The sequence below is a fragment of the Sorex fumeus genome, unplaced genomic scaffold (assembly GCF_029834395.1).
Source record: "Sorex fumeus unplaced genomic scaffold, SorFum_2.1 ptg000115l, whole genome shotgun sequence".
Classification (NCBI taxonomy): domain Eukaryota; kingdom Metazoa; phylum Chordata; class Mammalia; order Eulipotyphla; family Soricidae; genus Sorex; species Sorex fumeus.
Window position 1 is genome coordinate 13,448,748 of NW_026606172.1, and position 13,435 is coordinate 13,462,182.

Below are 13,435 nucleotides of genomic sequence, written 5' to 3' on the forward strand. Positions count from 1 at the left end.
ACTCAACATGGGCTGGAGCAATAGGACAGCCGTAGGGCGTTTGCCTTGCACACAGCCAACATGGCCGACTCGAGTTCAATTCCTCTGCCCCTCTCAGAGAGCCCGGCAAGCTACCGAAAGTATCTCGCCTGCACGGCAGAGCCTGGCAAGCTACCCGTGGCGTATTCGATATGCCAGACACAGTAACAACAAGTCTCATGATGGAGACGTTACTGAGCCCGCTCAAGCAAATCGATGAACAATGAGAGGACCATGACCATGACCATGACCATTACTCAACATAGTCATCGGTGCCAGTTATTAGAAACATGCTTTATTAACATACCTGAGAGAACTGGTATTAAACTTGTATGTTCAGAAAAAAGAGCACTAATCACAGATCAGGAAGGTCTGAGTGTCTAGTCAGAATCACCATACCTCAAGCCTATATTTCTACCTTTATAAAAGATGGTTGGTCCTATTCTTCCTGAAACCTACATTATTTTAATACAATAGCACCATACTGCATTAATTCAGGTATAAGTATTGTGTTATACTCTTCCTTAGTATGCAAGCTGTATGTATCTGTTCCTACAGCCAGGGCAGCTGTGGCCCACATGTTAGCTAACTTCAAGTACCATTTAATTGACCTGTGTTGAAGTTAGTTATGTTTTGACTGGAAGGGAATGGAAGAGTAGCAGACTCTAAGCACAATAACGAAAAACCATTGAATACCACGGCAAAGTGAGTGGAGAACAAAAACAAAATCAAAAGTCAACAGCGGGAGAAAGCCAGAAATATTAGTAAAATAAACAAAATTAAATATCACTGATAAAGTTCATGCTGGTGTGATAGCACAGCGAGTAGGGCATTTGCCTTGCATGCGGCCGACCCAGGTTCGTTTCCTTCGTCCTTCTCAGAGTACCTGGAAAACTACCAAGATTATCCCTCCTGCACGGAAAAGCCTGGCAAGCTACCTGTGAAGTATTCAATATGCCAAAAACAGTAACAACAAGTCTCACAATGGAGTCATTACTAGTGCCACTCGAGCAAATCGATGAACAATGGAAGGACAGTGCTACAGTGCTACAGATAAAGTTCAAGGGGACACATCTCTATAGATTAAATTATATCCCACCTATGTTTCTGCCACATCAGACCTTAACGACTTGATGTGAACGTTTTGATGTATGAAGGCAAGCACCTTACCCAGTGTACTCTAGCTCCTAATATAACTAACACTTTTTAGGCAGAAGAAAATGTTCAAAATATTGGTTTTACAATTGCTTCAGTTACTAATTGACGTTAATATAATGGCTATTTCTAAAATGTTAGAAGAATTATACATTAATTCATTTTGGAAAGAAACACAAATGAGTATATACATATCTATGAAAATATAGTAAAAGTATTCCTGATTAAAAATCGTTTGCATAGTTGAAGTGTTTTGAATTTACTTGTCAAAGAGCAAGTAGAAATAACAGTGTTGGGGCTGGAGCGATAGCACAGCGTGTAGGACATTTGCCTTGTACGTGACCAACCCGGGTTCGATTCCCAGCATCCCATATGGTCCCCTGAGCACCGCCAGGAGTAATTCCTGAGTGAAGAGCAAGGAGTTGTAGGACAACATTGCTTTGTTCTTTCTCCCTTGTCACAAGGAACTCAGGTTTATTACAGTGCTCCTGAGGCACTTCCATTCCATTGTGTTTATCTGTAAACTCTTCCCTATGCTCTCCTCCCCAACCAGTTAATCAGCTTTTTCCCCTAATCAGAATCTGTTAGTTTGTAAGGTCAGATCCTTCTAGGACACTGAAATTGTACTGTAAGTTAATATTGCCTTTCTCCTCTCCTTATGTCTTTTGAATAGTTTACTTTAAACAATGCCTTTTTTGTATAGATACAGGAAGACTGTTAATATTATGCTTTGTAATTTAGGATTTAATTGGCTCTGAATATTATTCACTCCCGGGCATCTACTTTCTCATCTTAAGCCTCAGTTGCCCTTGGTTCCTAACACCCCCAAAGCAGGGTCCCCACGAGGGACTGAATGGACCCAGGGCAAGCAGTGAGCTACCCTGGCATCGAAATGGGCCAGGCCAAAGTGCCACGATTCTTAACTATAAGAGTTTGATCATAGACAAATGCTGTCATGATCCAAAAGAGACTAGGACCCTGCTAGGAATAGGAAAGACTATCTGGCCTGAACACTGTAGTCTGAGATCAAGATAGACCTAGGAGAGCAATTCTATAAGTTTAAGATATTTCTTACTGTATCCATACAAAATGATTTATATTATGATTGCTTATATGCTTGTTGGACAAGGAGAGGAGAAACACACCCAGGGGATTTCGTTCTAGGGTGGGTCATCCTGCTGAGAGAGTATCTGTCCTAGAAATGCCTTTCCCTGAGGGAAAGAACTCTACCCCTATGTATAATTGTTACCCCAACCCCTCATGCTTTAGGATTTAACTGTACTGTAAGAGTGGACTAGGAGATCAGAATCAAGATTCCAGAGAAAGGGGATCGAGGAGAATGAAGTAGCATGGGGGAGGAAGAAGCAGGAGGAGAACGGAGATGGGAATGGAATAAACTGCAACCAAGATCAACCAGCCTGGCCCTCATTCCTTCCTTCACCTGCCCATCACCATCGACCTCCCCAGGGTGGGGGAACCTGCGTGAGACTACCAAACATGGGCGGTGGGAGAGATACAGCCGCCACTGCTGTATTTTTGGAGTTTACACCAGGAGTAACCCCTGTGCATCTCCTGATGTGACCCAAAAAGCAAAAATTAAATTAAATTAAATTAATTGTGTCTGCCCAAAAAGATGCAGTTAAAAAAAAAAAAGATCATCTATTATTATTCCCAAGAAAACCTCTATGACTTTCTTAGGCCAAGCATTGCAGACGTCAGAGTTAAAACATGTTATCTATCTGAAGCATAATTTTCCCAATCACTTTAACATCTCTACTTTGTCACTTTCAACCAGAAGAGATCTAGAGGTAAATGGTTTAAATATCATAAGAATTTCTTCACCAATTATATTATTTTCATACAAAAGTCACTTATATCTTCTATTTTGTCAAATTAGGTAGAATAGAAATAAGTTAAAAAGCTTTTTTTTTTTACATTTATGTTCTCTTCATTCACAGGCTTATCCATTAATGTATTTATCTTCTAATATTTAGTAACATATTTTATATTAATTTATTATGCACATATGTATATGTACATGTATTATGCATCCATATCAATGGTTTGAATGGTTTTTTTTTTGCTTCAGTGTATATTAGAACTCTATTCTTTTATCAGATTTGATCAGCCTGTTATAACCGGAAATGGGAACAAACAAAACAGAATTTTTATGCTAAAATTGTACCATTTTTCTCAAATTGTAACATATTTTTGATTCAAAAATAGACTGTGGCATTTGAGAATCAAATAGCAAATCCAGATGATTATTGTATCACTTCAGTTTTTCAGAGAAGCCTTTCACAAAATTGTACTCCATTCATTTAAATCTGGATACACGAATAGCTATATATTTTTGTTTTGCTTGTTTGTTTTATTTGGGATCACATGTTGTAGTGCAGAGGGCTTACTCCTGGCTCTTACACAAATAAAAGGGAGTTCACAGAACCAAAATTAAATATTTTAACCTTGTAATATTTTTTATTCATAGTAAAACTTTCATTTTTCAGATTCTCTCAATTAATTATATTTCCTTTCTATTTAGTTAATCATAGACAAATATTCTAACTTGTTTCTTCTTAAGTAGAATTTCTGTTATAAGTTAAATGAAATTCTGTTTATTAGTTTTACTTTTGACTTTTGGTGTATATTCAGGACTAGGGTTTAATAATGGCTCTGTGCTCAGGAATCACTTGTGGCAGTATTTAGGGGGACTTGGTGAAATAAACGGTGCCAGGGATGGAATTCAGATCAGAAAAATGCAAGGCAAATACTTTACCTACTGTACTGTCTCTCCAGCTCTAACTGTTTCTTAGTATGTATATTTACATAGGGAGTGGGGGGAAATACATATTTCCATTGGCAATATAAATTACTATTGTGTCGTTTTGAACTAGATTTATAATAATTATAATTTTAAATAAATTGCATAGTTTCTAATAATGAAGTTATTGATATTCATTTTTTGAGAAAGATCACTCTTATCTTAAACATTTGGCACCAAAAAACTAGTTTTGTCTTTCATTCTATTAATCAACAAAATGTATGATTAGTTAATCTTAATTTAGCACTGTTTTTGGAGTTTGGGATAAGACATATACTGTTTTAAGTGTTCTTAAATTTATACCAAAAGGTAGACCTTAGTTGTTAAAGAAAAATTTTCTGAATGTAAGAAATAAAATTTAAATTTACATTTTTATAGTGACTAGTTCAGATCTCAAATATATAATTTAAATATGTATGGCAAAGTAATTTTAAAACAATAAACCCCTCATTTAATAATATTTTATTATGTATGACTAGATTAAAAATGGCTATCTTATTACCTACATTATTCTATTTTCTATAAACAGAGACAGTGAGGAAGCCCTGGTGTTAGACTTAATGAAGCTCAGAAATAGATTTGTGAAATTTTCCAATCTCATTGTTCAGCAACTGGAAATAAATCGCTACCCTGTGCCCCATTTCTTATATACTATTGAAATTCCATTCACTTCTTAGAAAGAGATTGATGAGTAAAGAGAAACCATGGGGTATATGGAAAGAGGAGGTGTTTGGGTCAGAAATCATTTGCAATCAAATTCTAAATCCACTACTTGCAAGTCTTGCAACAGAGGCTAAAGAAATTTCTGAGCTTTATTTTCACACCTCCAAAGAAGGAATGTTGATAAGGAGGATCATAATGACGATTATGATTATGACCAGTATATAAACATCAAAATTATATGATAAAGTATATAAATATAAAATTGTGTCATTTATATAAAATAGACTAAAGCAATAGGTAATATATGTATTAGTAAGTATGGTTTCAATTTCTCCATCCTAATGTTTAATTCATTCAGTAAGCCAATCACCTAAACCAGAAAATGAGAAGAACCAGAATAAATTTTGAAATAATTGTAAGAAATCTGTTTTTATTTAATACTATATTAGTACAGGAAGTAGCAATGAACTACTCTAACACAGATTATTTTAGTTAAATAACAAATCACTCTGATTTTTCTCAAAATATTGAATCATAAAGATTCCCAATTTATAATTATCCCCTCCCGTTGATCGTCGATTTGCTCGAGCGGGCCCAGTAACGTCTCCATTGGAGACTTTGTTGTTACTGTGACTGGCACTAAAAATTTCTTTGAATGCACACTTTAGACCAATTTAGCATTTTGCTTTATTTTTTCTAAACACATTCCTAGAAATTATTATTCTGGTAGATCACTACAATCAGTCATTCCAAGATGGGCACTCAGGAAATTGGAACAATCCAAGGGAAAAGTAGAAACCTTGGGTGCATTGTGCAAGGATCCCAGGCAAGTGTGTGGTGGGGCTTTCTATTTACGTGCTTAAAGAAGGTAGTTATATAGGAAAGCACTGAAGAATTCTTTTGCTGAGGAAGGGATTGTAGGCCAAATAATTTTATGAACCTCTGATTATGATAGTGACTCTTCTATTTTTGAAAAAAATGATAAGGAAGCATCTTTCTTTTTCTTATAACAAAATGAAGCAAACTTACACTCATTTGTGCTACCATATTGATGTTTTAAAAGTAGGTTTTGATCACTCTTGCAGCATAATGCTTTTGCTAAATAAGTAGTATATATTTATTTTCTATAGTACGTAGATCTCTGAAGAAGTCATTTCGTCTTCATTGTAAATTAAATTTCCGTATCAGAATGTTTTAAAATAGTTAATACTTAAAAATATTTGCTGATGCTTTTTTCTCTCCATCTTTACAACAGAACTCATATATCTCTCTATATTCTCAGTTCAAAAGAGTGGGACAAAAATAATGTACCTTTCACAATTATTTTAACCATCCATAAGTAAACTTGAAGTTTAAATTAACTTTAATTTGATCTTGTAGATTTGTGACACAAATTTAAAGCCTCACACACATAGTTTTTATACTTAATTTTGCAATTCATTTCCTAGGTTCTAATTAAATGTTCATAGTACTCCACTTCAAGTACCAATTCCCTGCATTCCTCTTGATTAGTAGGAAAGAATCAATAAGAATTGATCCAATTTGTAGAACACAATTCTCATATTGATAGTAGTTTATATTCATTTGCTTTTCCCTAATCTTTTATTAATGGTCATCTTCGAAATGTCAATTAATGCCAAAGCCCTGCACAATGATAATGCAAATCTATAAAGAAATCAGCTTGACACTTTACAGTAGGGCAAAAATGAAAAAAGCTATTATTTTGAGGAATATTTTGTAATTGAATATGACAGAAATGACGGATAAGTAAAACTCCAATTTTGGAGCTGTAAATTGAAAACAACTAAAAACTAAAAATAACTGAATGAAATGCATTTAAATAATAAACTCCTGCCTTAGATTTTTAGAGTTCCACATTGTAACCCTAGCTGCTATTATATAAAAAATAATTCCAAGAAATAATAACTAAATGATAATAGAAATATGAGTGTTTGTGCTACAAAATATTATGGGCTATTAGGTTATACCACTAATGAAAGAGAAATATCATTTCATGTATTAGTGCTACTCATTATAGAGAAAGTGGTAGACCACTCAGTCTTTATTCAATGAAATCTTTTTCATAAAATATAACATTATTGCTATTATATAATTTTTGTCTAACTCTATCAGAGTATTTTTAATGATCATTTTAGAGGAGTTAGAGATAATATACTTCCTTAATTTTTCATATGTGATACTAAGACTATTATTTTTTCTATAGATTATAATTTGTATCTTCAGACTTGATAGACTCAAGTCTGAATCTAATCAGACACTAATAAAGACATTTCATAGGTTACTGAACATTTTGTAATACCATTGTCTTCCCACTCTTGATCTTACTTGGGTAAATAGTGTTACCCACTATTAGTGATATTGAGTTTAAGTGATGACTACCAGGTGTCTTAATTATACAAGCATATTTCCCCTATAGATAGCAAATAAACTCTGAAATAGTTCCTGACACTGTTAAATATGCTTGCATGCAGACATATTTCACCTATTATATTCAGTATACATTGTTGGTGCTTTTCTGAATGAATGATTTTATGATAGATGCAATGTTGAACTTTTTCTAATACAAAAATTACCATTATGTTTTACCATACAGATAAGAGAAATTCCAGTAAAGATTTTATACATTTTAATGTTCTATTTTTATCATTTATTTTACTATAAACCAATAAGAAATCAATAAAACTATATTGGAGTGAAAGTAAGAGGTACATTTTTGAGAAAAAAAAATAGAAAGTTTAACTGCTCAATATTGAAGACCCAGTTTAGAGTGGTAGGTTTTTTGCTGTGGAACAATATGTCTGATCTTCAGAACTCACCTTTTGATGGGGGACAGGTATAAAGTACCTGGCTCCCTCATACCAGTGAGTGCTTTCCTAGACTTGAAGATAGTTGTAAGCAGTTACAGCCAAACCCACTTCAAGTCAGGCTGGGCATATGTTTAGACTTGGGGTACAAAAAGACTTTCTCAGACACTAAATACTAAGTAGTCTCTTGCCTCTTTATTTCCTTTCCATGACACACATCATCAAGTCTAGCTAACAAAAAAGTGTAAATAAATAACTTTTGAATTCCCCTGAATCATTCTGCCTGCCAAACCCAATGCAGTGAGTCGGGGAGTTATTCCCTGTTGAAATCATCTCTTTTCTTTTTCTGTGGAGGCAAAGAGGGTTTTGTAGGGTGCCAGGATGACGGTCTTTCTAATCAGCGGTTGAACGTGGGCTGGGGCTCTGCCCAGGATTCAGCTGTGCTAAGCCTGGGGATCACGTAGTGTCAGAAATCAAATTTTATCTAGTGCTGTAGTATCTCTTAAGCCTAAAATGATGTTTGCAGCATAGAGAAAGATGGGGGGAAATGAATGAAATTTTGTTTTCCATAGTGTTTCGTTAGCATAGTATTAAATAAAGGTGCTGTTAGGTAGAGAGGACATTGTAGAATTGTGGTAAGAATCATTTGTTAATGCAAGGCTCTCCTTTTCTGAGCTCTAGAAGGGGCCGGAAAAGAGGTGGATAGAAACAGAAATGAACATTTAAACCAATTCAGGTATTTCATTTCGAAAGATAGCGAACCTCTTTCCTCATTTCCATTGCTTTATAATAAATGTCCTTATTCCCAGTGAGAGCTAATAATAAAGGGTACACACACCGTTTTCAAAATCTTATGATAATCTATAGATAGTTGGTTGATTCATGTTGCAAATTTGGATTAATTTTCATAGCATTTTAAGTCATTAGAAATGTGCATAATACATAAAACAAACTGTTCCATCATAACTTATAAGTGTTTCCATTGAAAAGTTTGTTTCCTTACTAAAAGCTGTCTAAAATTTTAAGGTCACTCAAATTACATTGTAACTTAAAAACAAGATTGTGGGTAAGTAGAAGTTGTTCCTTTAAAAACATCTCAGTGCATTTGCATAAACACCTTCTGTGATCTTTCTAAATCAAGCTATCTTATTTTTTATTAGTTTGCAAGAGCACAGTTAACTAGTTTGTGATAGGACATTGTTCTAACACAGCTACAAAATACAAAAAAAAAATGCCTGTGTTCCATTCTCGTTGTTGGTGTGACTCCAAACCGCCTTAAACAATGTGTGCATACAAATAAGTGAACAGGCTGGAGGCAGAATAAGTGGCCCCCACCCCCTTCCCTGCTATATCACTTCCAGAGTTGATTTTAAGGACAAACATGGCAACAACCAGAGCTGGAAATGCAGGAATGTTTGAATAGGTCTTATGAATAAAGCAACAATGAGCATTATGCTCTTAGTACACACAGATCTGAACCCCTTTTCTCTCTTCTTTTTAGCTTCATCAGACTAATTATATGACACATGGATTGTGGCAGAGGGAAGTGAGGGAGATAAGTTCATGCATATGCTGTATGTGAAAGAGCCACAAAGCAGACTTCTGTGAGTTTGCTTATCCTCTTTAAAATCTTCTAAATCATCCCTGAATAGCTGGGGCCAAGACAAAATGTGACAACTTAGCTTAAAAGAAAAAAAAAGAGGAGACACAAAATTAATGACCCCTGTGATGTTTCTAGAGAGGCATTACCTGTGTATTTGCTCCTAAGCGACATACTCTCTTCCCTAAGTAAACAGCTGTACTTCTTCACTCTCACAAGAAGAAATCCTCTGTAGATGTTTCAGGTGATAAAAAAGCCTGCTGGCGCATTGCAACTGGAATGACCTATGGCTCTCTGGTTTTCAATTTCGGAAGGACCCTCTTGGATTTTATTTTGTCTGTGTCTGCTTATCAGCAATGAAACAAGAGACATTGCTCAAATTTTCCTAATATGTAGATATGACATGGAGCATCACCGAGCACTCATGAAATTAGTAACGGCGCCTTTGAGATTCTCTGTACATGGATACTGCGAGTCGGTTTCAGATGATTTCAGCTTGAGTGTCCTTTACATTTAATCTCATCTCTGAAATTGTACAGTCAGAAATTAATGAGAAATTTAAAAAGCATAAGGGAGCATTTTTTAAAAAAGAAAAACAAGAATAGATGAATAACTGATGGAAAATCTCAAATGCTTTGAACTGGTTTACGATATTCAACCTCAGAAGAACAAAGTGAGGTTTTATTTATGCGTTCATTAAGAGAAGTTGTTATTAATCTGATGAGATGGCCAGTTGTTGCTTTCTGAAAGATGCAATGTGGCACCACTTTCTTCACTATTGCTCAGGAGATTCTGACAGTTTTAGCATTCTCTCTCTTATGTGACAAAACCCTATTGCCCCCTATACCTCTTTCCTGTGTGCGTGTAGACACACACACACACACACACACACACACACACACACACACACACACACACCCATATGAGGTAAGTCCCCTGGGTCTGTAATTGGCAGGAGATGAAGCGATGATGGGGAGTGATCACAGTCAATAGCTTTGATTAACAATAAGGTGGGAAATTAGCAATGCTAGCATTCAGCCACCCTGCCCTCTCCCTCCTCCATATGCTCCCTCAGTCCGCGCTGGCGGCCTGACACAGGGCAGGCAGAGCCCTTCGCTGGCTTTGAAGTGCAGCAAAGGTGCAGGCAGAGCAGAGAATTAGGGAAATTAAGGCGAAGGAGACCCCAAGGCAGGATGCTGAGACTCTCTCAGGGCTTTTTGTGCAGCAGGAGAGGCGAGGCAGAAGTGTGCTGTGTGTTGTCCTTGTGTGTTTTTCTGTCACATGTGGATTTACTTGTGTCTGGACATGCTGTGATCGAAATGGCAACTACTGTTACTTCTGTGACCCCATCAGCAGCTCTGGTGTTGTTTTCGACAGACCCTGAAGACCTAGAGAGGGGGAACGACAACGGGACGCCCATCCCCACCTCTGATAACGATGACAATTCGCTGGGCTACACAGGTAGAGTGTTTCTTTCCCCAATTCGAACTATCCATTCTTCCCCAAATGCCTCCACCTCCATCCGTCATCAACCACCTGTGTAAAATGATCTCATCATCCCCATTGCTGGCTAACCACCACGGCTATTTCTTGTCCTCATTTCTCAAGTCTTCATTCTTCAGCCGGGAGGTCAGATTGCTCAAGGGAATACCCTCGGGGGAAGAAATTTCACATGAAAACTGCATGTGTTTTTCTCCATGTTTAATATGCACGTTGTTCATCCTCCTGAAACTTTGATGTTGCTAATATGCTTAGAGGGTAACATTTCCTCGGATAGTTACTATTTCACTCAATAGCTACCAAAAGAAATCAAGGATGACTGGCAGGTAATGGAGTTTCAAAATTAGATGTACTTTTTTGGTCACACTTGGCATCTTATAAACAACAGAAAGCTAACGCTTAACAAAAAGGTGCATATCATAATTATGAATTTGTACCAGAGAATTGTGGTTGCTTTAGTATTATTGCCTCTTGCATGTGTACACCGCATGGAGATAACACATTAACTAACTGATAATGTTGGGAATAATTCATATATAAATGTCTAAGAATGGTCATCCTGGAATATGTAAATACTTCCTGAGGAATTTTTATATATGAATACAGCCATAAGTATAACTGCATAAATTAAACATATAGGTCTGCTACAAGAATAAAATTTTAGAGGTAAAAACAAAAGATATCTCATGCAACCCATTGATTCTGATCATGTTATAATACAGGTCCCGTATTGGTAATCATTTACTATTTTATTATAATTAGCTCTTGTTAGCACAATTCTCTGTACAACATGCTAAGTTGTATAGAGTGGACAGTAGAAAGATTGGGGATGGATGGGAGGGTCTGGGGTGGATGTATTCATTGAAGTTAGAAATAATAAGGAACACAATTACTCATTATAGTCTAATGTGACTGATACTAAAAAAGAAAATAGTCCAATAGAAAGATTATGTTTTGGTATAAAATAGTGATCTAGTGAGGATATTTTCAAGGAATCCTCACTATCTTCATAGAAATTAATTTCTAAATGTTATCCCTTGTCTACATAATGTAAGCTTTAAACACCTGAAACAGTTACTAAAGTGAACAACAGCTTTATAATAATCTTTATTGTTCATTATATTTATTTTGTCTCACAGATCATGCATTTTTATATTTTTCTTACCTTTCAGTGTAAAAATTTAAGATGAAAAAGTCAGCAAATCAAAGTCTATTTATAGTAAGATAGGTACTTAACATAATACTTTCCTAGAAAGTTACTTAAAACCTTTTAAATGTCCTTTCTTAATACCATAAATACCTCGATGTTTATAAATGAACAGATGATACCCAATTTAGTGCTCTTTAGCATGGATAATCTCATTTGATATATGTCTATTTTAATTCTAGTTCCAATTTCATTCTCACCCAATCTAAACTCTGCATTGTTTGGATAAACTAAGAGTGTTTGCTGCTGTTGACTTTTATTTAGTTTTTGTATATTATACTTAATCAATGCATAGCATGTGCAGAGTAAAATTAAGGGGGCTTAAATCCTAATGAATCTAAGACTTAATATAATCTTTTATAATTCTTCATTTCCACTTTTTATCACCTTGGATTAATCAGCAATCTGATTGTGCTATGAAATATTTCATTAGGTGAATTAGTACATGGTAAAAAACATAATAAACATAAGGGATCTAATTAAAGCAGTACTTCTAAAGAAAAGTGACTGGAAAGCAATCATTTGAATATTCTATTATTAAAGTTATAATTATTAACACTCTCATACCAAAGAAAGTTTGTTCTGTAAGTTTTTTTCAGTAAATTCTTATTCAGGAATCTCTTTTCTACTACATGAATTAAACATGCTATTTGTGTCTCATTCAATTGAATCTTCGCTCTTTCTATGCTCTTTTAAAACGCCACTAGAAGTGAGAAATATATAATAAAATATTTCCTCCTATAATAATTATGAATATCACAATCTCTAGTTCTGATGTTGAAGTACGAAACAAAATAATATAGAAAACTAACAACAGATTTTCTTTTCTTTTGTGTGAATGTGTGTAGATAACTTTGATGTGATTGTTTGTGTTTGTAAGTATGTATCTATATGACTTTCTTTATTATGACCACATATAATTGAGTTGACAGAATCTTTTAGGAAGAAATAATTCAGTTCAGAGCAAAATGAGATGGCCTATCTATTCAGAGACATTTTTGCATATTTTATGTAAACTACTTAAGGCTATTATGTCTAGAGAGTAACCCTGAATATAGCAAATTGTCAGAAATAAGATATAAATATTAATTAAAGAAAAGGATATACAAAGCAATTAATGCTTATTTCTAGACATCATAAGAAAAACTTACATGAATGTTAGTATGATCAGCTGTAGTTTGTAGATCATTTTTTGCATAATTCAGAAAAATTATTGTGCAATTTGCATACATCATATACTTACATTTTAGAACATGTTGCTTCACTTGAGACTTCTTTACACAAATACATATGTATGAAAGTATATATAAGTATACACATATACTTCCATATGTACATATGCATATATGTATATATACACAGATATATATACATGTTTATATATAGATACGTATATCTATATTTCCCCAAGGAATTTTTACTGTCAAGAAACATTTTGGACAACATAAAACAGTCTCAAAAGAAGATAGGACGTTCATTAAAATTTGCATTCTACAGTTCCAATTCTCCCTTTTCCACTATTACAATTCTTATTCTCACTGAAAGCTAATTTGTGACTATAACATCCACTCTGCTACTAAAATTATTTGTGACCAAGACTATCAAATTGATTCATAAAACCAAATTGTGTCTCATATTATGCACAT

General features: G+C 34.8%; 1 protein-coding gene across 1 annotated transcript in view; it reads left to right on the forward strand.

Moving 5' to 3' along the window:
* ROBO1 (roundabout guidance receptor 1) overlaps positions 1 to 13,435 on the forward strand; it is an 839,320-nt gene that overhangs the window by 267,937 nt on the left and 557,948 nt on the right. The window contains exon 2 of the mRNA XM_056135441.1: positions 10,460 to 10,543. Within this exon, the coding sequence (XP_055991416.1) occupies positions 10,460 to 10,543 (84 nt within the window). The remainder of the gene's footprint in view (positions 1 to 10,459; positions 10,544 to 13,435) is intronic.